The 25,269-nt window shown below is 46.7% G+C and overlaps 1 protein-coding gene across 2 annotated transcripts in view; it reads right to left on the bottom strand.

Moving 5' to 3' along the window:
- Positions 1-24,964, bottom strand: part of SMYD2 (SET and MYND domain containing 2) — a 47,910-nt gene extending 22,946 nt beyond the window's left edge. Inside the window, exons 1-3 of one of the 2 annotated variants that reach the window (XM_059412692.1) lie at positions 24,736-24,964; positions 6,152-6,215; positions 5,538-5,762 (exon numbers count right to left, since the gene is read on the bottom strand). In XM_059412692.1, coding sequence (XP_059268675.1) covers positions 5,538-5,762; positions 6,152-6,215; positions 24,736-24,908 — 462 coding nt within the window. In that variant the 5' untranslated portion in view covers positions 24,909-24,964. The remainder of the gene's footprint in view (positions 1-5,537; positions 5,763-6,151; positions 6,216-24,735) is intronic. The other variant, XM_059412693.1, reaches the window with a different exon arrangement.
- Between the last annotated feature and the right edge of the window lie 305 nt (positions 24,965-25,269).

Here is a 25,269-nt window from a genome sequence, read left to right as displayed (position 1 = left end):
GCTGTCGAGGAAGTGGACCCTGGGTCGGGGCTGTCGAGGAAGTGGACCCTGGGTCGGGGCTGTCGAGGAAGTGGACCCTGGGTCGGGGCTCAGGGAACCTGCGTTCTTGGCCCCGCACTCCTCAGCTCTGTGACAGCAGGCGGACCTCTTAATCCCTCCGCAGCTGTACCCTTGGCTGTCAATAATGTAATCTCTGCGTTACTTAGCGGTTCCAAATTCCAAGGCTATGATTTGACACCTTCCGAGAATGATAATCAGATCCGAAGCCTGAAGAGGACTGAGACATGTAGGACCTTCATGTGGGGACAACGAGGCATCGGTGCAAACACAGAGGATCCTCATCAGGATCCAATCAGCTCATCCTGGAGAAGCACCTAGAACAGCGCCTGGCACATGGCACACTCTCAAAACACATGGGAACCTGTTCATTCACTGGTTCGTTCATTCGTTCTTTTGTGCATTCAACGATCTCTGCAACTGACCCTAGCGGCAGGGAGGGGAGATGAAGTCCTGAACTTGAAGGAGTTTGTGACCGTGACAGGAGACACTGTGTGACACGGATCCACACACAGCCCGTGAAAGCAGACGGCACAATAAATTCAAAGTGTGGAATCACAAAAGTTTCATCAAGGGAAATTTCCCCAAGTAAGTTTTCACCTTCTGCTGGAAAGTGGTGAGAGATGTGGACTAAGGGAGGAATGACAGAGAGGTACCTCCATGGCACTGTTTTAATTCTTTAAAACAACAACAAGCTGGAAGGGAGGCTCACATCTGGCAGGAGCACCTGTTCGGTCCCGAGCATCATCTGACATGCCGTCCTCTGTCACAGGGATGGTTCCCACACCGCAGAGAACTTGACAATGGCAATTTGCCCAGGTTCTGACTAGAAAAACTGTAAATAATTAGACTGGACAAAAAACTGGCTATCCTGAGGGATCAGAATAGGCAGTATCAACGAACAGTTTCGTTTTGTTTTGTTGTGTTCCAGTATCAGTGGTTTCTTCGTACACAGAGTGGTTTTGTAACTGCTTATATAAGCTTTTTAAAACATTTTTGTGAGTCTTTCTAAAACTTTGAGTATCTTTCTTGTTCAAAAGTCAAGCTATTTCTTCTGCCCTGATTGCAAACTTTTTATACTTTTATGTGAATTTGGATCATACTTTTTCCTTTAAAGTAATATACAAATAGACAGGAAGGAGAAAGACAGATAGCAAAGAGCTAGTAGAGACTTTCTCTGGAAGGACAAAATCATGGATCCTTTTTGTTGTCTTTTCAGACTGTACTTTCCAGATTTTTCTAAAATGAACAAATATTATTTGTCCAATGAAGCTAAATAATTAAATCAATGTAAAAGGAAAATACAGAAATTTCCGTACCCTATTTAAACCTCGAGGTCATTTTCAGTCAATGTAGTAACTGCTCCGCATGACTCCTGTGTGTGCATGGACAAAAATGCTTCAAGACACATAAAGAGTTGGAAAATTGTCTCAGGATGCGCCAACATTTTCAACCTTGGAAGAAACAACGGACCATTATTTCGTCCAGTTTTCTGCTGAGTGAATGATAATGCTGTCTTCCTGGACAAGGAGACTGAGTTTTTAATGTGAAGTCCCCTTTCCTAACTTTCGCACCTGGTATTTCTCTTGGCTTTAATGGAGCTTTCGAAACAGACCTAGTCTACTTGGCCAAAGGCATGTGACTTCCTGAAATGCGGAACAGTAGAAAAATGTCATGGGATTTCTGCTGCCACTACCATTATCATCAAGGGGAGGAGTACAAAGGAGTCAGGTGCACACTGACCACCTCACACGAAGGTGACTGAGGCTGCTGGCCCCCATCACAAGGACACGGGCTTTGTTTTATGTTTCCCTTCAAGAGCCAGGGGATGGGCTCATTCATTCATCCACACATCTTCCTACCGGTGATGTGGAACATTTAGAGAAAAGGGTGATCAAGTTCAAGACGCTTCCAAGGTTTGGGTTAAGGGACCAAAGTGAATTTAACCAGGACTGAATCTGCGACTCTGGCCCAATTACCTAATTCACCCATAACAACAAGAGGGTCGGGTGAGTATTTCTTATGCATCTTCTACGTTTCAGTTACTTTCTCTTCAACGAGGAAATTCACAAATTTTCTCACGTCCTCAGTCACATGCTCCTCACATGTGCTTTTTTATCCCCTTCAGGGCAAGCCCCTTTTTACTTTCAAAAACACTCTTGTAACCCCATCACCTGTTTACGCATCACGAACAGTTTCTTTTCTATTTGTTAATGTTAAGAAATGACGCCCTAGAAAGTTCTACTCTACAATGGTTCCTCTATTAAATAACTTTGTAAAACCATTCTCTTGTACATGTCATGGTGCAATTTAATGAAGAAGTCTAAGTGAGGCAATAATATACTTAGCTTTCCAGGCATATTTATAAAAATAAATATAGTTCATTAAAACACACAGGTTACAAAATAAGCCTAACTAAAAAGGAACTTCTATTTCTTTTATGTTTCCTCCCATTATCCTTTCATGCATCATCAATTAAAATCTTTCCTCTGGCAGGATCACACCGAGTCAAGTGAATGAAGAGAAAAGTAAATGGGACAAGATATCACCAAATTGTATAAAATAAAGCGAAAATTCTAAAGCGCTGCGGTCAGGGAAGAGGGCCTGGGAAGAGTGCACGTAGTGGCCAGGGTCTCCTGAGAGGCTACACTCCCTGTGAAGACGTCAACCTTGGGAAGTGTGCTGCCTTAGCACTCTTGGGGTAGATTTTTGGCAAAGATGACACGAGAAGGGGCTCTCCCCTTTCATGTCCACCGAAGGTCACTTCTCTTTGACATGTTCCTATAGTGCCCCCTCTCCCAGAGGGCCCTCAAGACCCTCAAAAGCACCATGTTGGAAAGCGGAGATAGCCTCCCACCAGCAGTCTGTACAGCCTAGTCCCCAGTCCTGCCCCTGTGACCTTGGGCAGGTCACCCAACCACTTGTGGCCACTGTTTTCTTATCTACTGACATGCTGGACCTGGTCACCTTCACTCTGACACCCCAACTCTGCCGTTTGGTGTCCACGTCTGCATTCCAGGTGGGCGGGTTCTACGTGGTGGTGAGGAGCAGCCAAGGGCCCTGGTCTCTCAGGTGGAGAATTGCTCAGTTATCTGCTTCCCATCTCCGCCCTTGCTTTATAGAGCACAACTCCCCCTTTGATCCCACCCAAGCACCCCCTTAGGAGGAAAACGGAATACATTTTTATCTGGAGCTAATGCCCCAGATTCCTCCCCTAATGATTATACGTATGAAGTTCCTGAACTGTCATTTCTTTCTAGGCACTTGCTTTTGTTAAACCCTTAGGACCATTCTAGGTCTTACAATCCACTGCCTTGCTCTGACTTAGTTCTTCAGCACAAAAGCATGACAAACCTTAGCGGCCATTAACCTCTTCCTTCAACAAAAGGGGACAGACGAAACAAGAATAAAACTTCCAGATGAAAACCAGTCTGTCACCTCTGGCAACAAGTGGCATCAGAAACCGGGTATCACTTATCATGGGCGGGGGGGGACTTTGACCACTAGATACTTCCCAGAAGCACAGCAAACTTGAACTGCAGAAGTACTCTCCAGGGCTGATGGGGAAACCCACCACTTTACCTTAACACTGGGTAAAGAGCAGGGAAGACTCTCCAACACGAGGCTGGTCACAGCAAGCTGTCTTGGCCTGAGACCTTGAACATGACTTAGCATTACAGAGCAGGACCCTCGGCTCCAGGCTTCCTGGCTACCCAAGCAAGCTCATTATGATCTGACCACCTGGACAGTCTGTCCACAGGAGAATGTACAGACAACCAAACTGCTTGCTGTCAAGTGAAATGCAGCACCCTGACGCACACAGGCCACTGTATTTGGTTCACGTGAACCCCCCAGGGAGAGCGCCCCTCGCTGTGTGCTTACAGATGAGCTCTCCAAGTCTGCAGCTTTGGGACACTTGGTCCTGAAGGGAAGGGGAGCCCCATCGGCCACCTTGAAACCTGCCCACCCCGGACTGCAGTGGTTCATCAAAATAGTGCCCTCTAGGGAGGCATAATGGGAAAAGAGTTAGCAACACGCTGAGAAGACCCCGAGGTAATGGGCGTCTCACGCAGTCCCCGATTCTTTGCATTAACGCACTGTTTACAGCTCATCAAAGAACGTAAGACTCATTTTGTAATAAGCATGACTCACACAATGTACACTGTTCATGTTCTCAGGGTTTTAGAATCCATCCATTCTCTTGGGGTAAAAGAAACCAAAACCAAAACCAAAACAAACCAAGTCTGTCAAATCTAAAGTATGCTATATATTTTATTCTTTGCACAGCTGAGCAGCGGTCCAGCCTAAATTACCGTCATAGCATTTCCCACGTGTCCTCACACCTGTCCACGGCATCATGGTTTATAGAGAACTTTCACAGCTCTCATATCACTAGGTCGCTACCATTTGTCAGGACGGGCGCTACTTAGTGTGAAGGCACTGAGCGCAGAGGTGTCCTGCGGCTCCTCGGGTTCCTAGAGATAGGAGGTTGCAGAGTTAGGATCCTCTCCTTCTACTGTTCTGTGCTACACAGTCCGAACTCTATGCAATTTTCCTATCTTGCTTCCCTAACACACCAGAATGTAATGAGTTAATTTTTCTAGACGAATTTAACTTAAATCTAGAAAGAGCTAACTTCGCATTCCAGGAACCGGACCATGGAATTCCCAGGGCTCTCTGATCTCCCCAGCACCAAAGTGATCCCACCACAACTGGCAGGAGCAAAGTACGATCTCTCCTCCTCGAAAGAAGTCACACTCCCTGAAAACTCAATGATAAACCCATTTATATTCCTACTGCCACACAGGCTGACCACCTCTGGAAGCCTGCCAGGGGAGACACAGGGGAGTGGGCTGCCCAGGGCCCGCAGACCCAAGGCTGAGGACTCCAGGTCAACGGCTCAACCTGTGCTTCATTCCAGTAAGGTGCCATTGTGACTGGAGCTCTATGGTCAGACGGGACATCAGAGCTTAGCAACCTCTCCCACTGATAAATAATAATGCTCTTTGGGGATTTTCAGGAGCCGACTGCATAGGGAGCAGAGTAGGAAAACAGTGATATAATCAGAAGTCGATCGGGTTGGGGGGGCGAGTGTGGGAGGTAAATGACACCAAGTCTGGCAAGAACACTGGCCCCCCAAAAAGAGGAAAGACTAAGGAGAAAATCCTCCCTGTCACTTAGAGCCACTATTTAATAGCATCAGCATTTCCGAGACTCTATGAAAAGGTTTCCATTAAAAAAAAAAAAAATAGACTAAGGAGGGTACACAGATGTCCAAGACCATATTCTCCCTAAATTCAAATTGTTAGAACGTGGAATGAATTTTCTGCAGAATACCTATGAACATTCAGTGGAATTAGAATCTAGCAGACAAGAATGGAAAACAGCACTCTGTCCCTCAAAGAGCTACCAAGAGTTCCTCCAAATTCCTCCCTAAGCTTCCCATTGCCACGTTATTACAGGATTCCCTGGAGACTTACCCCTCGGACCAGATGGCCCATGGTCTCCATGCAACCCGCCTCCTGAGCCTGTCCCAGCCCGGCTGCTTCCAAGGCACCAGCTCCAAGCACAGATTCAGCATGGCCACCCTCTGGCCGGGCAAGGCTGTGCCAGGTGCTCACTGAAGTCTGGCTGGACTCAGACTGGCTTTGAACAGGCCGAGGGAGACATGTGGCCTGCTTATGGGGATTTATAAAAATACAGACCTATGACAGTAAAAATAAAAATATTTTAAAGGTACCATTTTAGCATTTTTTGTTTGTCACCTCCTCAGTGTTCCATCTGTTGCTGGCAGGTTTGGGGAGCAAACTGTCAACCTTGGTAATCCACCTGCCTGCACCCAACATACTCTCCTCAGGTCTTTCCCCTTCGCCTGCACCTGCCTGTGGCCCCAGAGCATCGCTGTCTATCACTGGCTGCCTTCAGTCCTGGGCCAGTGCTCAAGGGTATCCAGCCGCATCCAAGGCCCGAAGTAAGTTTTCCCGCTCTGGCTGCAAAGGGTGCTGGGAATGGTGTGACAAGGAAAGGGAAAGACATCAGGGTCCCGCTCTTCAGAGGAAACAAGGCCCTCCCTACCAGTTGGCCCAGAACCTACCTGACACTCCACATTGCAGTAAAATGCCTGCTTGCATCTTCCACATTTGAACAATCCTTCTTTCCTTAAAAACAGAAAGGGCACTGTAGTGGCGAGAGGCACAGAAACGTGAAGCTGCACATTTTATCATGCAATCATAAAAGCCATCTGGTCGGGAAGCAGAGCCAGGATTCACCTTACCTTACTCTCCCACTGATAAAGTGGCATTTTCCCAAAGGAGAACTGTGACCAGATTCAGTCCTTGGGTAGGAGTAAGTTAGTCAAACAGTACATGCACCAGCATTTCCCGGCCCTGGCGGTGGGAAGGGCACCTTCCCAACTGACAGGCAGGGTGTCTACGACTCATGAGCCTGGCCTGGACACCAGAGCTTCTGCATTGCCTGCACTAGTACTCAGTAGTTTGGGGCAAGTCAAAGGCCCGTAGGTCCTGATTTTCTCACCTACTACAGAGGGACAGAGATAAACAAAACCATCTTAGAGGTTTGACCTCATACAGACAGAGGCTTAGAGGCCACCTGTCCTGGTAAAAATGCAGTGTGAGTGACAACCTCTATTAATTAGAAATGCAAGGAAAGCAGAAGATGGAACAGTGTATGTCAGTAATCCCTATGCTGCCCAGAAAGCCAAGTTTAAAAACAATGCAACCCAGGGCACCTGGGCGGCTCAGCCCATTGAGCATCGGACTCTTCGTTTCTGCTCCAGCCATGAGGTCAGGGTGGTGAGATTAAGTCTCGTATCAGGCTCTGCACTTAGCATGGAGTCTGCTTATGATTTTCTCTCTCCCTCTCCCCACTCAAAATATGTCTGTGTGTGTGTGTGTGTGTGTGTGTGTGTGCACGCGCTTGTGTAAGGCAACCCAGCAAGCGGAGACATATAAAACATTACTGGATGTGATCGGTACCCATACCGCCTTGTCAGTGTACTGCATGAGTGATTTTTCTGCCTTTGTAATGAGGTCAACGGTCCCCGTCCTTGCCATATCACCTCCTTGCTTCCGCTAAAGGACAGAGACTCTGCTGTTTCCCAGTTGTCAGGTGCTAGTGTGTTTGTCAGGTTTGATAAGTCAAAGCTTTTTCAAAACTGTGAAGCCACAGAATTAAACCTCACCAGAAAAGAATCCTCAAACACATTTTTTTTTTAGGTGGGAAAGTAACCTCTGGTTCAAAGCACGGGTCTTGTGCCCCTGCCCAGGAAGCTGGCCTTCAAGTTGAGGCAATGCCAACGCCTGGCCACGAGGGGCGCTGTCGAGGCTGCCAGGCTGGGCACTGCAGTGCCCGCCCCCGCCCCGACATCTTACTGCAGCGCGCCCCGGGGAGCTGATGTTCTAGAAAACACAGGGAATCACGCTGCAGAGTCCTCCTCTGCTCCTTGTCAGCGAGCGGCAGTCACCACACGACTCCCACGGAATCGAGACTGCTCCCCAAATGCTCCTGTTGGAGCGAAACAGACTGCCTTGCAGTTTTCATGACAGCACTTGGATTCCAAGAAGCAGACTGTGGAGAATGTGTGGGAGAAAAACACATTTTGTGGCTGAGGCATAAATAAATATCCGGAGTTTGCACATCTCAGTAGTTTAAAAAGGAACTCACTGATTTGGCTGAGCCTATTCTCTGGCCTAAAGTACCTCCCCCCACCCCCGCCAGGACCCAAGGTGCTCCTGAAGGCGTCCTGACTCTGACTTTGCACTTTGCAGTAACAAAGAAACCAGAGACAGACAGAAGGTCCCTGCTCTGCTGCATTTTACAAGGAGGAAAGAAGGACCAAAGAGGCTACAGAGAAACTACTGAGAAGTGACTTGGAAGCAAGTGCCAATGGACAGAGAGCTAGAATAATGCCAAGGGAATGGAAAGTTAAGAGGGGCCAAGCCAGGGAGGGAGATTTGAAAATTCCTTCCCAAAAGAGGTGCGTGTGGAAATGGATAATGGATGCCTAGATGCCACCCCATAAAAACATCCATCGGAAGCAGCTGTTTGTTAATGTTTGTTTTCGTAGGGGGAGAGGTCACAGAAGCTCTTTGAGAATGTGATGGAAGCTACTAATTCTCCCAACAACCTATCTTCTCCCCAGCCCCCCGAAGCATCAGAAAATTTGGGGAGATTTCAAGGGCTCTGAGCCACCTAAAGCCCAAAGACACTGAACGGCCTCTGAAACTCGAGTTAAGACCCCCTGGTATAAAAGATGGGAAAACTATCTCAGAAACATCCCTATTACCCCTAGATCATACCCAAAAGCAAGGATTCGGTGGCCCGTCCTGCAGAGGCAAGCAGTAAAGTGAGTACGAAACCAAGGCTTATTTTTAGCCTCATGGTAACATCCCAAGGGAGAGAAACGGCAAAACTGGGCTCTCGAGAGCTCAGGAAGAACTCTAGTGGGATTTCATCAAAACCATAAATTGCCCAAAGGCCAGGATTCATTCACTCTAGCCTGCTACCAAGTCCACAAGCCCCAAACAGCAAGAGGCAACAGCTAAGTTTTAAGGGTGGGCAATTTGTTGGGTAATTTCTAGAGTCTGTCCCAGGGGTTCTCAAACTGTGGTCTGGAGACTTCTGGGATCCCAGGGACCCTTTCTGGGAGTCAGTGGGGCCGAAACTACTTTCCAAGTCACACTACAGTCTTGACAATTACGCTGCGGGGGTACAAGGTGTAAAGGAGCCTGGAGGGTAAAACTTTGGGAGCCTTGGTATAAATCAAAGCAAATGAAGCTGTGCCCGTGTGTTTTTGACTTCCACAGGCTCCGAGTTAAGGGGGGGAAAGGCCAGCTTTATTTAAGAAGATCCCAGATGAAGCAGTAACAAGTAGTCGTTGTGTTCAGTCTTGATGCTCGGGTAGCATAGTATCTTCTGACATTCTGTAGTAAGTTAGATAAGCATCAAGGGTTTCTTCTGATCCCGAGGCACACCAGGTGGCTCAGGGAAAAGCACCTGTGTGAGCGCCCGAGTCCTACGGTGAACCAGCCCCCCTTTCCTCGTGGAATCCCATTAGACAAACAGTGATTTTTCAGACTTGAGGATTTGGCAGATACATGATGGAAATGAATGTCACTTCAAGGAAAACAATTGAAAATAGGTTTGGTTAATGATAAAATGTCAGCTTTCAAGCAAATGTGAGAATTTTGACAGCCTCTCATGTGAGATTGCCAGAGATATTAAAAATTGTGGGTTTAAAAAAAAAATACAGTTTATGGGGGCGCCTGGGTGGCTCAGTGGGTTAAAGCCTCTGCCTTCGGCTCGGGTCATGATCCCAGGGTCCTGGGATTGAGCCCCGCATAAGGCTCTCTGCTCTGCAGGGAGCCTGCTTCCCCCTCTCTCTCTGCCTGCCTCTCTGCCTACTTGTGATCTCTCTCTGTCAAATAAATAAATAAAATCTTAAAAAAAAAAAAAAGATTAAAAAAAAATACAGTTTATGAAGAACATCAACTTTTAGAATGTCTATATAATTCAGTGAACCAATGTTTTTCAAAGGAGAGGGGCATGGTATTTTTTTAAAATTATGCATGGCTAAAAAGGTCATTCGAAGTGCAAGACAGACCAAGGGATTTCAACGTAAGAGAACACGGAAAGTTCACTGACACGGCTTCATTGCACACTGAAGGGTCTACCTTTAAGACAAATTCACTTACCAAGTTTTAGTGTTCAATCAAAATATATTCACAATTAATTGAAAAGGCTGTTAAAATAGATCTCTCTCTCTCTCTGATTACCTATCTATTTGATGCTAGATTCTCTCCACATATTTCAACCAAAACTACATAATACCACAGACTGAATTCAGAAGTGTATTTGAGAATCCAGCTGTCTTCCGGAAATCCAAACATTAAAGAGACTTGTAAAACTGGAACACCACCACTAGTCTCACTAATTCTCTTGTTCTGTAAAATAGTTCTTAAAAAAAAAAATGCTACTAGCAGTAATAGCTGGTGTCCTTTTAAACTGAATACTTTATAGTTTTCTTTTTTAATTTCAAGTATGGTCAATATTAATAAACATACTCCATATGAACAAAAGCTCTCTGGAGCTCTCAGTGTTTAAAAGTATAGAGGGATCCTTAAGACCAAACAATATGAAAACGGATCTATCTTAATAAGTCTGTCAGTTCTAAGAAAAAGGCCTTGGTCCTATTTTTCAAATGAAGATAATGAGGGTCCAAAGGTGAAGTATGTGATTCAGCCTGGTCATTCAGCAAGTACGTAGCAGAATCAGAATCCACATGCTGAAGTAGAGATTTCATCTTCATCACTCAAGAACAGCCTTCCTTGAGTTACCGCGGCAGTCCTTCAGGGGGATCTACTAGACAAAGCAGGAATCATCCACGTGTTTGGATAACCTAACAGTAGTAAGAGAACATGAGGCCATCTCTCCTCTGTTGGCACAACCCCCCGGTTCCACCGAGACCGGATTATTGCCACTGTGCTCCAAAAACACAACGAGGAGAAGCCAGGATCATTTCTCAACATGAGATTTCGGGAGGGAGCACCCCCACCAAGAGGGTGTCTCAAAGAATGGGGTGACGCAGTCATTGGTTTCACTTAAAATGCACTGGTGTGAAATAACTGATAATCATATCAATTATAATCAATCATAATTGATTGTGTATTTGGTCTGTGCGAAGAAAGTCTTCCCCTGTCCTTCAGTACAATACCTCAGAGTGTTTCTCAGACAGATAGATCCTGGGCCAGTCTAAGCTGGACCGTGTCTGCTGGGAGCTGGGCCACGGGATGGTACAGCTCTCACAAACTACCAAAAAGCTTTGCCTGGCTCTGGGGCCGATTGGCCTGTGTGTGTGCTCGTTCGAGCAACTGCCTGCTCACATGCGAATGTTCTAACGTACATCTTCCTGAGCCCAGCCGCCTTCAGAGCAGAGAAGGAGAAGAGCTAAAGCACTTCGTGATTGTGAAGAGCCTCTAAACCTACTTTGATCTACTCTGGGTACGAGGGAAGTTCAGATGAGGTGGGATGGAGGCAGGAGAGGGCGCTCTGCTTCCCACATGCAGACACATAGGGGAACTCTGTCTCCCTTCCACAGCTGGGGAGACAGGTAAACTTTTCAAATTAAGCCTGATCGTTGAAACTCAAATTAGAATTTGTTGCACTGGGACCTACATTGTATGTATGTGTGTGTGTGTGTCTGTGCGCGTGCTTGAGAGGGGAAGGAAGAGACAGAGAGAGCTTCTCTGAGTGTCTGACTGTTGCTGACAGAGACATTGAGCCAGAGAGAAACTTCATACGGGATATCCATTTTCACTGCAGGAACACATAAGGCGTTCGGAATAAACTGTCTTCCTACAGAAGACACAGCCATAAACACTGCATTTGCAATGTAACCTAATCTGAATTGTCCAGGAGGTCTGGGGGAAAGACTGCAAGACAAAGACGACAAAACTCCTCTCAAAGACTAACAAAGGTCACTTGAAGGAAGAAACTGAAATCCCTCAAAAGGAATGGAACTCCAAGACAGAGAAGAGTGAATGGGTGCCTGGGGGAGGACCCAGCAGCTCCCAGTCCCTGGGTCTGTGCTGGGATTTTGAAAACGCTCTCCAGGAGATTCTATCAGCTTCCAGGAGGCAGAATCAGCAGCCCAGGCCTCTGGTAATCCTTTCGGGCTGAGTGTTTCTCCAGGGGCAGAAGCTGCTGACTAGTGTTGAAGTAATTCTCTGCAATGCAGACTCTTTGCGAGGTAACTCAGCCTAAAAATTAGCGGCACATTGTGGACGTATTAGGTTGTTGAGTGACCTTGATAATGCATATTAAGGTGAGAATAAAGAGGCTGACACTGTATTTTCTAACTATGACAAGAAAGCATTTTAGAAGCCAGGTGCAAGCTTTACAAAAGAGAGCAGAGGCTTTTTTTTTTTTTCCTTTCCCCATCTACTCCTGATTCCTACTTCACAATTTAGGGTGAATGTGAGGAGTCACTTCCCCACCTCTCAAATCCTCCTCCCTGTGCTTGAGGTGCCATGTGATCTTGGGCAAAGCATTTATCCTCTCTGGACCTTTCCCTCCACTGTCATGATGCAGTTCCAGCCCCATAGGTTTGTTATGAAAATCACATAAGAAAATACAAGAGATGCGTGTTACCTTCACGTTCTATGTTAGCCTCCACTCTGGTTTTAAGTGGTTCTCAACTACTGAACTGTCTTCAGTCCAAACTCATTCAGACTCCTATTTGCAAATTTATGTTTCTAAAGTCTCTGTTTTACAGGCGAATTATCTTCCCTGCTGTGAACGGAAGAACTCTTTGAACTTAAGAAACAATTCCATCCACAAAGGGAGGAGAGAAATGTTACAGCAAAGTGCAACTCTCTGATTATCAGCGACTGGAAGAGAACGCAAAAGACACGCTCCTGTCATTTTCTGCTGGAGGAGACACATGCAGTGATTAATTTTCTTGCTTTTCAATTTGGAAGCCATGAAGATCAACAAGTTAGAGATGTAATTAACAACTCCGGCTAGTTAATGCCTTGCCGCAGGTGCTGTTGGTCTAGATAAAAAGGATTGGATCCTGTAAGCTCCCCACTTTCTGCTACTGAAATGAATGCTTAGTGGGTTTCACCATGAAAGAAAAGGAGACCGGCATGGAGGGGGTTTGCAATAACAATTACTTTTAACTAACGGTGACAGAAGAAGTGACAAGTATGCTCTGTTGAACAGAGGCGGCCCCAGCCAAATGAAAAAGAGAAAAGGAAAAAAGCCCAGCGGCGCAATATAACTTCACCATGGGCTGAAATAAGACAATCAGAAACAAAGTTGGCCTCCCACCCAGAGAGACTGGTTACACTAGCAAATTTTTATTTGAGAGAAATAAAAATTGGAGGAATTGTGGTAGAACCCTATTATAACCCTGGTCAGGGGATAAGGATAATACTAAGGCTATAGGTTTTTGTGTAATAGTGAAAGATGCTTCGCATACCACTTTAATCCACAATGTAACAGTGAAACGGACCCACGTGCAGCGGGGAGCTTCTTCCCAGAGCTGTGCTGAACCTTCCCCTTCGCACTGGGCTTTGTTCTGAGGCTTGTTAAAAGTTAGAGCCCGGGGCCTCTTGGGGAAGCAGGAGATATTTAGGGCAGGAAAGTAGCAACTAATAGCTTTTCCCAACTATTAGCACAGGAGCCATGATTTACAAGGAGGACACCGGGAGGGCTAAAAAGGGTCGGCCTTTCTAGAACGTGTCACAGGGCAAGGTGGAGTCATGGACATTTTCAGCTCTAAGTTCTAAGTTCAGAGCAGACATTTTCAGCTCTAAGTTCTGGGGCTCTCCAGTGGGTACAGTTAATAATACAGCGCTGTATACCTGAACGTTGCTAAGAGGAGATCGTAAGCATTCCCACCACATACACCTAAAAGTAAGTGTGCGAGGTGATACGTTAATTACCCTGACCTTAGCAGGCACTCCACAATGTATATCGAGTTATCATGTTGTAGACTTTGAATATATACAATTATATTTGCCCATTATCCCTCAATAAAATCTAACAGAATCTTGTAAGATGACTCCACACATCACAGATTCTGTAAAAGTCAGCTCAGCAATGAAAAGAGAAAAAAGGATGACACTGATTTAGGATTTGCTGTAATGCGGGCCCTGGCGGAGATGAAATCTGTCTTTGTCTTAGAAAGAAAAAGAGATTCACGAAGCTTATGGACAGAGGCGGGAGATACTCAGGCTAAGGAACAGGGAACAACAAGTCACTCTCAGCAGCCGCTGGGTGACGCCTGCACGCCGACCTCAGCCTGCGGGCCCTGCCGAACCCCCAGCAGTTCAGCCCGCCCAAGGAAGGCTGAAATTAGGGACTTTCAAAACCTAGCATTTTCATTTGGAAACGTGTTCTATCTTAACTTCTGCACCAGATCCGAATGACACTTCTCTGCTGCTCTTTTACTTCTGACGCCCACTGACTGGGACATGGAAAGGAGGGAAAACAATGGATTCTGTCTCACTCCCTCTCTCAGAAAGGAACGGGTAATAAATACCATCCACCAGTTCCTACGGGCTTCAGTAAGTGACAGATGTTATCCTCGGTTCTTTGTAATCAATACCAGGAATATTGGATTCCCCTGCGACCGCGGTCGCCCTCGCTTCTGTGAGGAGGTGAAGAGACCTGTCCAAAACGCCACGGTGAGTCGATACCAAGGAAAAGGACAAAACCAAAGGCCTATCAATTTAACTATTTAAAAACTCAAGCTGTTCCTAACAATACTGCTTACGTCAACATTCTGGCCACAAAGTAAGGGAAAAAAGAAATGTAAAAATACCTTCATAACCTATTGCTAAATGTGAATTCCAGAACAGAGGTCAGGCCCTCTGCAGCCAAACATGAGCATGAACTCCGCACCCGACAAACAGGTGACCTGCTCTCAATCCTACCTACAAGAAAACACACCTTTTGAAAACTGCTTACAGGAGAATTTTAATAGGTGACCTGCCCTCATCCCTTTGGCTCTATTTTCCTATAGACAATAAAAAATTGAAATGCCAGTCTGTTGGGGTGAATGACTCCACTGTGGACTATACCTTGAGAACTCAAGGCTATCAGCTACTGTTTGAACAGATTTAACAGACATTTTTCTTTCAATCTCTGTTGATTCCATTTGTATTTCTGAATTAAAAACCTGTTATGTACTATAAAACTTTGTACATGAAGCAGGAAATAGGTTAATCCAACTTAGCCAATTAAGTTCTGTTCAGAAAGCATCATTTTCTCTGTGTAAAATATTGTACCAGGCTCTGAGGAATGATATTTTTATAACAGTTGAGCAATTTGGGGACAGATGACAAGAGGCCCTACCTTCATGCAAATGGTGGTAAATATAAATTTCAGGCAAAATGATTCAGCATCCAAATGGCCTAAACGACACAGAATTGAGAGCGGGAAGTCACTCCTAGGACTGAACTCTTTAAGGACACAGAAGTTTGAGTACTACGGAGAAAGCTGGCTTACTGACTTCTGAAGCCCCAGGGTTAGAACATGATGCCTAGAATAGCAAGAGTGCTCAAAAAATGTAAATAGTCATCTACCGTAAATATAAAATAGTAAAAAAATAAAACGAAGGGAATTGTGGGCTGAGGAGCCTCATAAAAAATGCAGTTTCCACTAGATCTCCCTTGAGAATGAAGAGACTCGGGAGGCGACGCTAGGGAATGGAATCGTGCAGAGAAAAGCACTCGTGGTTACAAATAGGGAAAGTAAGAATGCAGAATGACAGGGCACCGCTGCGTCGCGGGATACTGGAAAGACCACCCAGACTGTGTTCAGGGTGTGAGTTAGAGGGCGGGGACGGATAACGCCGGTGAGTGTGGGAAGGGCACTTAATACGGAGGAGCAGGACAGTCAAGATTCTATCCCGAAGAAAACAGGGATCCGAGAAGGGTTCTGCGAGTGTCTGTAAGTCCTAAGGATGAGGAGGAGCAGTTATATACATGGACCAGTGAAGAGGTCTCGTCCAAAGAGCCACTAAGAAAATAAGCTGCAGACACGAGACTGTTCATTGCATCATTATTGACTAAGGCAAGAGAGAGACAGGCCTGGGGCGACATGGATGAATGAGATCTGGTTCCCACTCAGGAGCCAGTGTGCCCAAGGAAGTATCTGACGAGGGGCCCTGGGAGCGAAGACAAAGGGAACTACTCCAGCCTGCCAAAATCAGGACAGACTTCTGACCTGAAAACTAGCCAGGCAAAGAGGGACAAGCAGGAGAGGATCAGCATGATGCTGTGTGTTTGTGTCCGCCTGTGTGTGTGTGGGGGGGGGGGGGGGGGCTCCGGGCGGGAACCAGATCCGGCAGGGCAAGGGGGCCCCACCCCCCCCCCCTGCAGCCTTCCCCGGGGGGGCCCCCCCACCCCTCCCCCTCACCCCCCCCCCCTCCAGTCCTACCAGGGCCATTCTCTGAAGATACACAGATAGAGAAGATGGAGGTGAGCTTCTTGCCCTGCTCTAAATCTAGAAAATACTTAGGAACTGGGTGTAGAAATGAATTAAATACTGAATGGAATAAATAGATTGCTTTTATATTCCAAATTTGTGAACCTGCTAGTTTCTAAGGTGAAAAAAATCTTATATAAAGTTTTCCTTCAAGTGATCGTTAGAAATATTTACTCAGGTGTATGATGAATAGACTAAATTTCATTAACTCCCCCCACAAAAAAGTGTACCCAAAGCCGCAGCTGTTTTGACACAATGTTAAAGTTGTGTCAAATGGGAAGTTACCATTTCATTAGACCTCAGTATGTGATCAAGCCTCACCCTGAGTTTGCAGAAGTCATGACCTAGGGTGTGTGGTTAAACATATTAATTCCCTGAAAGGCATTTATGACATACATGGATTATCAGTTTTCAACCAAACAGAAGTGAGAAGAAGAAAATACTCAACCCCCACACCTGTCTTCAACAATAACAAGAATCTGCTGAAACTTCACAATGTTCAAGGCATTGTGGCTAACATAAAGATGAGAAAAACCTTCTAGAAGAGAAGCTCCATGGTGGTAGGGATTTTTATTCCTTTTCTTCACATTGTTTCTAGGGACCGAGAACCCAGAACCTAGTGACTGTTCCACAGATATAAATATTTGTTGAATACATTAAAAATAGAATCCCTGATCAAGGAGTTTACCATCTGCTCCTAATTAAATGTCTATTACTGTTGAGGTCTGAAGGCCACGGGAGGCTATCACTACAAACAGATTTGTGCAACTGACGGGAAAGAGCTTTCTTGGGGCACAGGGACGAGAGTTTCCTATACAAGCATCATCATGGTGAGGGAAACCAACAAAGTGTGAGCCCAGAACCCATATCCCTAAAGGGTCTTCCCTGGCACTCCAAGCCTGGAGAGAAAAGGTGCCTCCTGTCTAAGGTCTTTTCATTTTGCCACAAATTCTGATATAACTCTCTTCAAGTGCCATGATAGAAAAGATTTTTTTTTTTATTTGGCTCTGATGAAAACCTGTATTCTGTTGGTCAGCCAGATTTTCTCACCACTTCCCTCCCCCAGGATATGCCTCTGTCTTCAAGGCCTGGTGTCAAATTCACTTCTCCAGTGAGTTGCCTTTATTTCTCCTCTTCTGCATGGCGAGTCGGGATCCCCTGGGCACCAACACACCTCGTATTACCAGAATGCACTTGCTGATACATGCCACTGTCTTAGCTCTCACCCTAGCAAGCGCTCATTTCGGATTCCAGGGACTAGAAACTTGCCAAAGAGCAGCATTTACAAAGTCTCAAATCCCCTCTTCCTATAAAAGTGACTTGAATCTATTTTAATAATATGCATGCAATATTTCCACTTAGTCATCTGAAACCCTCCACTTAGTGTGCAAGAGTCACCAGATTTTATGTTAATATATTGGCACAAGGAGCTCCGTACTATTTTTAAACTTTTGATTGAAGAAGCAGCTGGGACACAGCTGGATTCTCAGGGAATGTACGGACTAGAAAGATAAGTTGTTTCCTGAACCTTCAAGACTTTTTGGTATTATTTTCCTGTGAAATTGCATATTTCTGTCCTTCAGAGGAGTCTTGAAGAGATCGGATTTCCTTCTGTTCTATTGTGTTGGTGTGAACGCCTTTGCAATTGAAAAGGAGGCCTCTGAGGGTGGTAGGAACAGAGTCAGCAGAAGTTGCACAAAGTGAGGTGTGTGGCTTTGTGACTGGTTAGAGCACCCGTGCTAATGAGGCCAAGGTCACAGGTTCAATCCCTGAAAAGGCAGTGACTTCAATCAATTCTCTGCCAGAGCTCTGCACCCCTAAAGTACCACGGATTTGCTAGAAATCCAAAGATGTGAAGTTGGGGATGTGGGTGGGAAAGGGGAGGCTGACTGAGAGGCTGACAATGTCAGTCCTCTTGAGAGGGGACAGAAACTTCTAGTCCCTGCATTGGCCACTCTCTGGGGGAAAGGGGCCAGCACAGGGTGGTCTCACCCAGGGAACTGCTACAGAAAACCACGGAGCTGCCAGGCTCACCAGAAGAGGGCTCAAAGTCTGAGTGTGATCAAGTACAACCAGGCGCCCGGTTGTATGTCTAGTTCCCTGGTGATGATCAAGACGCACATATTCAAAGGCAAACCTAGAGAGGGGCTCTGTGAGAGGGGCAGCACATGAGAACAGGGAATCAATAACAGAGGGGAAATTCCTCTAAACCCAACTGGCCTTACACCGAGCAGATGAAGCTTGCCTGGAACTGAGAAAGGAAGACCTCACTCTACATCTGAGGTGTGAGGTCCAAAAAAAAAGGTACAGGTGTGGGGATGGGAGATGACTTTAGATATTAATGACTCTAAGACCATAAAGGATATTTATAATTACTGATTGCTTCCTTGGGAAGCAAAGTGGCATAAAATTGTAATTAGTTCATAATTCCTTATATAGACAAGAAAAAGAATAATGGATATTAACCTAAGGCAAAAGACGTAAATCAAAAGCACCCAAATAAAGTAGATGAGGTGCAACGGCTGGACGAGTTGGTCGAGCATGTGACTCTTGATCTCAGGGTTGTGGGTTCGAGCCCCATGCTGGGTGTAGAGATTAAAAATAAAATCTTAAAAACATGCACCCACCAAAATAAAATAGAAACCTTCTTTGCCATTTAGGTTCTAAAATAGGCAGCTTTGCAGCCTGCGTTCTCACTGATTCAGAGTTGCCCTGAACATCAGCACCTACCAAACTAAACCTCTGGGTACTGGATCCTTCAAAAGAAATTTAAAACAGGTCTTCGTATTTTTTAAAGAAACTGCTGACTGATGGTGGGCAATCTGCTTGTCCAAAGGAATACCACCCAGGGGCCTCCTAGCATAGCTGCACCATGTATTTTATTTCCAAACCTAAACAAATGAACTTGGCACCACGTTCTGGGGAAAGAATATGTTGAAGAAAAAGAAATCTACTCTGATACTGTCCTACCAGCCAGAGGAACAAACGCTTTATATGTAGGTATAAAGACTTGGGCAACAAACTCATCTTAGTTCTAGCTGAATATTTTTAAATATTCTAAGCCCACAAAAGGACCAAAGCCTTGTGTTCTTTTTACATTTTCTTATGTAATAATTGATACATACGAAAAACACATACAGCTCTTTATGCAAATTCCAAGACACTGTAGTAAAGACATTTCTGAACCCACAGCAGCCTAAGCTATGTATCGAAGGATACTCGATCAATTTATTTGTTCAAGGTTTAGAAACGTTAGTTTGTTGAACTACCTATTGAGGGAAGGAGAAGCAAAAGAAAAGAGGTAATAAAAACAGCACTCACTCCAGGAGAAATCAGAGTGAATACGGCCCAGTGTCCAGGGATGAAGCACATAGTCGATTCAGGCCAAAAGGGGTAGGGGAAGGAAAACCACTCGGAATAGGAAGGCGTGGTTCAGTCCCTGAAGGACACAGAGCCTGGCCCTTCAGAAGATACTCAATAAACATCTGACCAAAAATATGTGAAATTCAAGGGAACTACTTCAACTCTCTGTCACACAGCTTTTTCCTTCATGCGATGGGGTATGGGTCCCTCTACACAAGCCATCCTTGGGAGGATCAAAAGAAGAATGTATCTGGAAATGCTTTATGAGCTGCAAAGAACAACATGATTTTAAGAAATGTCATTTTATGGGATCTTCAGATATTTCTGACTGAGAGATTTTGTGTGATTGCGTTCAGGAAGGAAAGGTATTAGATGGTGGTTTTAACTCACCAGGGTTTGAACTTCACTTCAGCATATCCTGCTGCTGTTCTGTCTCTTTCATGTCAAATCGTTTCCAACCGTACAGCTTGGTCCCAGAGCCCCTGCAAGCCCTAACAGGAATTATGATCCCTGCATATGAAAAATACGTGTGTCGTGGTGCTTGCCACAACTAAAGTCTTAAAGGACTGCTCTGGGCCATACCTGAATCACACAAAAATTAAAGAGCAGAGAGGACCCTTGACAGGCTTGCTATGCAAAAAATTCTGTTTGTGGGGCACCTGGGTGGCTCAGTGGGCTAATCCTCTGCCTTGGGCTCAGGTCATGATCTCAGGGTCCTGGGATTGAGCCCCGCATCGGGCTCTCTGCTCAGCAGAGGGCCTGCTTCCTCCTCTCTGCCTCCTCTCTGCCTGTGTCTCTGCCTACTTCTGATCTCTGTCTGTCAAATAAATAAATAAAATCTTTAAAAAAAAAAAAATTCTGTTTGCTTCCATTTCTCTTCTCAAATATTTGCTTAATCTCATGGCAAAAGACTATTAGAGCATCTCAGCACTTTGGAGCTACAAAAGGCTCTTAAAGAAAAAAAAAAAGAGGTTTACCTAAGTAGGTTCATCATCTCATTTCCATTAAGTTTTGGGGGGAAACGGGTAATACATTGTATTCTGGGGAACTTGGAGGCTGAGAACTGCTGCTCTTAGCTCGGGATGAATGCGCCATCCGAAGAATGACTCTACCGACCAACAATTTCCAGTATTTCCTTCCGGGTAGCCCCCCCCGTCCACCAACCCCACCATGATACAAACATCCCTGACCTTGCAATATTTTATCACCCTCCATAACAATTAGCACAAGCGAGACCATCAGGCAGACTCTGACAGCTTACTCTATGCTAGGACTATACTAAGCTTTTGACTTCTGTCTCCTGTAATTCTCATGTAGCTCTAGAGGCAGGCATTCACGGGAGCACTGTAAACATAAAGGAACCTAGCTGTTCAAAGACATAATATCAGGAAGGGAGGAAGCCAGAACTGAAACCAAGTCAATCTGGCACCCAAGTCTCTGCCTTTCCATCTCTAAATAAATGAAAAACTTGAAATACTCTAATATGGAAAGTTGACAACATAATATCTCATTACCTGATATACAGATAGTTGAATTTTGTTTTGTTCGATGTAAATTTTAAGAAGAAATCTGTTGTCTGTATATTTTAGTCTTACTACCCATTTAAAAAAATACTTGTGAAAAGAAGGGACTTCTCTGTTAGAGCATGTGTCTAATTTTTCATTCAAAAAGCAAGATAATTTGAGAACATTCAAAGTCAGCTGTCCCCTTAGAGACCATACAATTCTCAGAGAATGTTCTGGAAATAAACAGCAGCCCTGGGGATGCCTCCCCCATCTGGGGTGAGACTTCAGTTGGTCAGCCCAGGGTTCATCAGAGAACCTTAAGGTTTCTTAAGAAAACTGCAGCAAGAGTTCATGCCTCTTAACACCAATTAAAATCAACTAAGTATTACTTTGACAGTCTTGTAACACAATGCGGTAGATAGGATGAATAGTCCTACAGAATAAATCTGTGAGACATCACATCTTTACAACTTCTGAAACAGGTCATCTCAATCGTACTGTTTTGCTCATGCAAGCATTTTAATTTTTAAAACCACTTTGAGTGAGCCAGGCAGGACACAAATTTCCTGAAATTATGTTCTAACAGCTCTATTGCAAGGAGGCTAAGTGGGCCTTCCTACTTTTACCCCATACTGAGAATGAGCTAACAAAAAAGGTAATGTTCTTGCCCTTAAGTGATCCATGAGCCAAGAAAATAAAAGATCAAGAGAGAGATATCTTCCCACCTAAGGAATTGCACACAGAATGAATATTGAGATAGAACACTGGTTTACAACAGATTTTTCCTTTTAAGACAAATAACAAAGTGTTAAAATATGTTGAATATTAAGTATGAAATATAACATAAAAGTATCTGCCATAGAAACGTGGCCAACGGCTAAAAAAGGTGTGTGTGTGTGTGTGTGTGTGTGTGTGTGTGTGTGTACAAAATGTATCTAGCAGGTGTGACAGGGACAGTTCCCAACTGGAAAACATTTATATTTTTAGGAGTTGCCCTCTAGCAGTTGAGGCGAGATAAACACCCTCCCAAGTACCAACCACCCAAATGAGTGAATGTGGACAAATTTAAAATTCCCAGAAACAAACCTCTGTCTGAATTGTGCCAACAAGCATCCCATTCCACTGGGACCTGCGAAACTTCCATTTTTCAATTTATAGAATTTATTACCACAGGAATCACCTATTTGCCTTCAAAATAAGTTAAGCCCAGATATCATTAATAGGACAAGGAGAACCCCCAGTGACTCACTTATCTTAAGCAGTATTGTTTATGCTAAACATGAAAAGATAAGTAGTAGTTTGGGTGTTTTGTTTGTTTGTTTGTTTGTTTTTCCCTAGCACATGAAAGAATAAGAAGTAGTTTGGGGTTTTTTTCTCCTGTCGGAGAGGGGTGGGTGGGGTTGGGTGGGGAAGTAGCAGATTTTAGCCTGTATACTTCAATACTTGCCAATTCTGCTCCTACTCCCTTGAAACCCCAGGAGACATATATATGTTCTAGTACAGCTGGACAGACTAGTTTGTTCTTGGACATGATCAAATAGCTGACAGAGAAAATGGTGCAAAATCTAGGAGAACGACCTAACCACTAATTCCAAACTAATCGAATGGTGTACAAGGATATTTCCAATGTCATAGGTATTGTGGTGTCACTATTTCCTGTCTTGTTATTCTAGTTGATTTCAAATGACTCGTTAGAGAGAAGAAATGAACTGTGGGCATTACCAGCCCATGCATCTGAGCCAAACAGAGGGACATGGTCGGGGTGGGGACAGAGGCAGTGGTAGGGCCCAAGTGCAAGCAGCAGCCCTGGGGAGAGGTCTAAGACACGGGTTAACGGCCCTACCAAATGTTATTCAGAAAAAAGGAGAAACAAAGCAGGCTCTGTCACATAGGGCCGGGGTGCTTTGTGGAGCTACATCTGGCCCTACATTACTGTTCTAAGGTTGGGGGCGTATACAGTAGGTACAGTCAGGACACTCACAGCTAAAAAGAAACATCTCTCAGCTCCGCTTCCCACCCTCTGAACCCGAGGGATTTGATCTCTAATTCATTGGAGGCGTGCACTGGTAACTACCATCTGAGTACCTACTATGTGCCCGGCACTGTGGTCTTCTCTCCTAGGACAGCCTTCCGGAATCACCAGGATTCCTGATGGAGGGAAGCACCTTCCGTGCTGGGTGACCCCGCTTTGCTCCTGCCACTCCAGACACCCACACTGCTTCAGACTCCGAGCCACAGCGAGGCTCAGAAGATCAAGGGACCAGTCACAGCAGCCTTTTTAACTTTGGGAAAACCCAATGCTCACTTCACTCAAACGTTGCAAAGTGGTGCCATGACCCTTTAGCTCTTGACTCACCAATTCAAAGAGCCACATCACATACAGCCCTTAAGCTGCCCACGGCATGATTCTGCGTCTAGTGCCTTTCCGGGTCCCCCCAAGCGGAAGACAGTTCTGGCAGGGAGTCTGGGCAAGATTACTATAATATTTAGCCTTTGTCCCTTCTTTTGCTATGTCTTATCATAGAATAAGGCACACAAGTCTGGGAAACTGGGTACTTTGGTGTATGTTGGACTTGAGACCCGTACTCCAAAGGTACCTGCGGGACCTCAGGTCAGTGCAGTCTGATCCAAGAAACTCCATTTCAAAGATGAAGAAACTGAGATTCAAAATAAAGGAGGGTCCATTCTTCAGAGTGGTGGAAGGTGCGGTACACACCTAATTCAACGCCATGCTTCCCGTCTCTGGAATTTTACTGAGCACCTACCTAGTAGGAAATGGGCAGAACTGAAGAGGTCAGATTTCATTCCCTCACCTATTGGGGTGACTATAGATACACAACCACACTTCCTGTCCGAGCATTGGTTTTCTCGCTTGTAAAATGGAGAAAGTGTATTGGGCTGCTGATTACTAATGCCCCTCAGGTCTGAAACTGTCATAAGGCTTAAGGGTGTAAACATGTGTGGATGTGGGTGAATATATACGCATGGAAACGAACGTAGATGTACGTGTGTATATGTGTACACGTGATGTGCGGCAATTAAATACTATTTCCTACCACTCATTTTGCCTAATTCCCTCCGAGACCACGTTTTCAAAATCCCAAGCCAAGGCTCGGTGCCTCCCACCCGCGCAGCCCAGCAGAGTCCGGGGTTGTGCGGTCAGAACTCCTCTGGCTTCTCTCCAAACACAAGTGCTCAGTGAGAAGGAAGAGGAGGAGCCGCGTACTTTACACGAAATGTTAAGAGTCATTAAGTTCCCTGGGGGGGACGGCAGATCTGCGGCGGCGGGGCGGGCGGGTGGCGAGCGGAGCACAGAACAAGCCGCAGGAAGCACGGGTTCAAGGTGAGCGGCTGTGGCTGCCCGAACCTGGGGCCCAGCCGCCAATGCACCAAGGGAGCAGCGCGTGCCCGGGGTTGGAGCAAGCCTGGCTCCGCGCCCGTGTCGGGGCCGAGAACCCCGCACTCCCGGGGGGGGGGGGGGGGCCCCCGGGGGGGGCGCCGCCCCCCCGGGGGGGGGGGGGGGGGGGGGGGCATCCGGCGTGAGCAACTCGGCAAATGGGCGGTGCAGGGCGTGGGCGTGCGGCGTGTCCTCCGCGGCTCCGTCCCAGCGCACGTGGCACGGCCCGCGCGCGGTGAGAGCCGTGAGAGCGCGCAGCCCGCCCGCCCGCGCGGCCGCCGCCCCAACCGCCGGCGCTAGGACCCTGCGCGCCGCGCGCACTTCCTCCCGCCGCGGTCCGCGCCGCCGCCGCCGCGGCGCCCCCGCCCGCCCGCCCGCCCGCCCGCGCCGCCGCCCTACCTGGCGAAGCAGTACTCGCAGTGGTTGCCCCGCTCGTTGACCGTGAGCACGTAGGCGTAGGCCGGGCAGGAGAAGAGCAAGTCCCCCACGTGGAAGGGCTGCAGGGCCCGCAGCCCCCGGCCCTTGCCCGGGCTGCAGAAGCGCTCCAGGCCGCCGTCGCCCGCGGCCCTCATGCCGGCAGCAGGGCGGGGCTGGCGGGCCCGGCGCGGAGGGGCGCCCGGAGCCGCGGCTCCCCGCGAGCTGTAATTGGAGAAGCGTCACCCAGAGCCGCGGCGGGGCGGGGAGGGCGGGGAGGGAAGCCGCCGGAGACGCGGCGGCGGCCACCGCTCCCCGGAAGGGAGGCCGGCCCCGCCCGGCCCTCGCGCGCCCCGGGGGGAGGGGGAAGGGAGGGGGAGCGGCCCGGCGGCCCCGCCCCGCCCCGCCCGCGGGACCCTCGGCGGCCCGCCCGGCACGCGCTCGGGGCGCTTCCGGTGTGGCGGCGACGGCCGCTGCCGCCGCGGAGGCTCCTGGCGCGGGGCGGCTGCGCCTCGCGGC

The sequence above is a fragment of the Mustela nigripes genome, chromosome 10 (genome assembly GCF_022355385.1).
Source record: "Mustela nigripes isolate SB6536 chromosome 10, MUSNIG.SB6536, whole genome shotgun sequence".
Classification (NCBI taxonomy): Eukaryota; Metazoa; Chordata; class Mammalia; order Carnivora; family Mustelidae; genus Mustela; species Mustela nigripes.
This window is presented reverse-complemented; position numbering and strand designations above follow the sequence as displayed.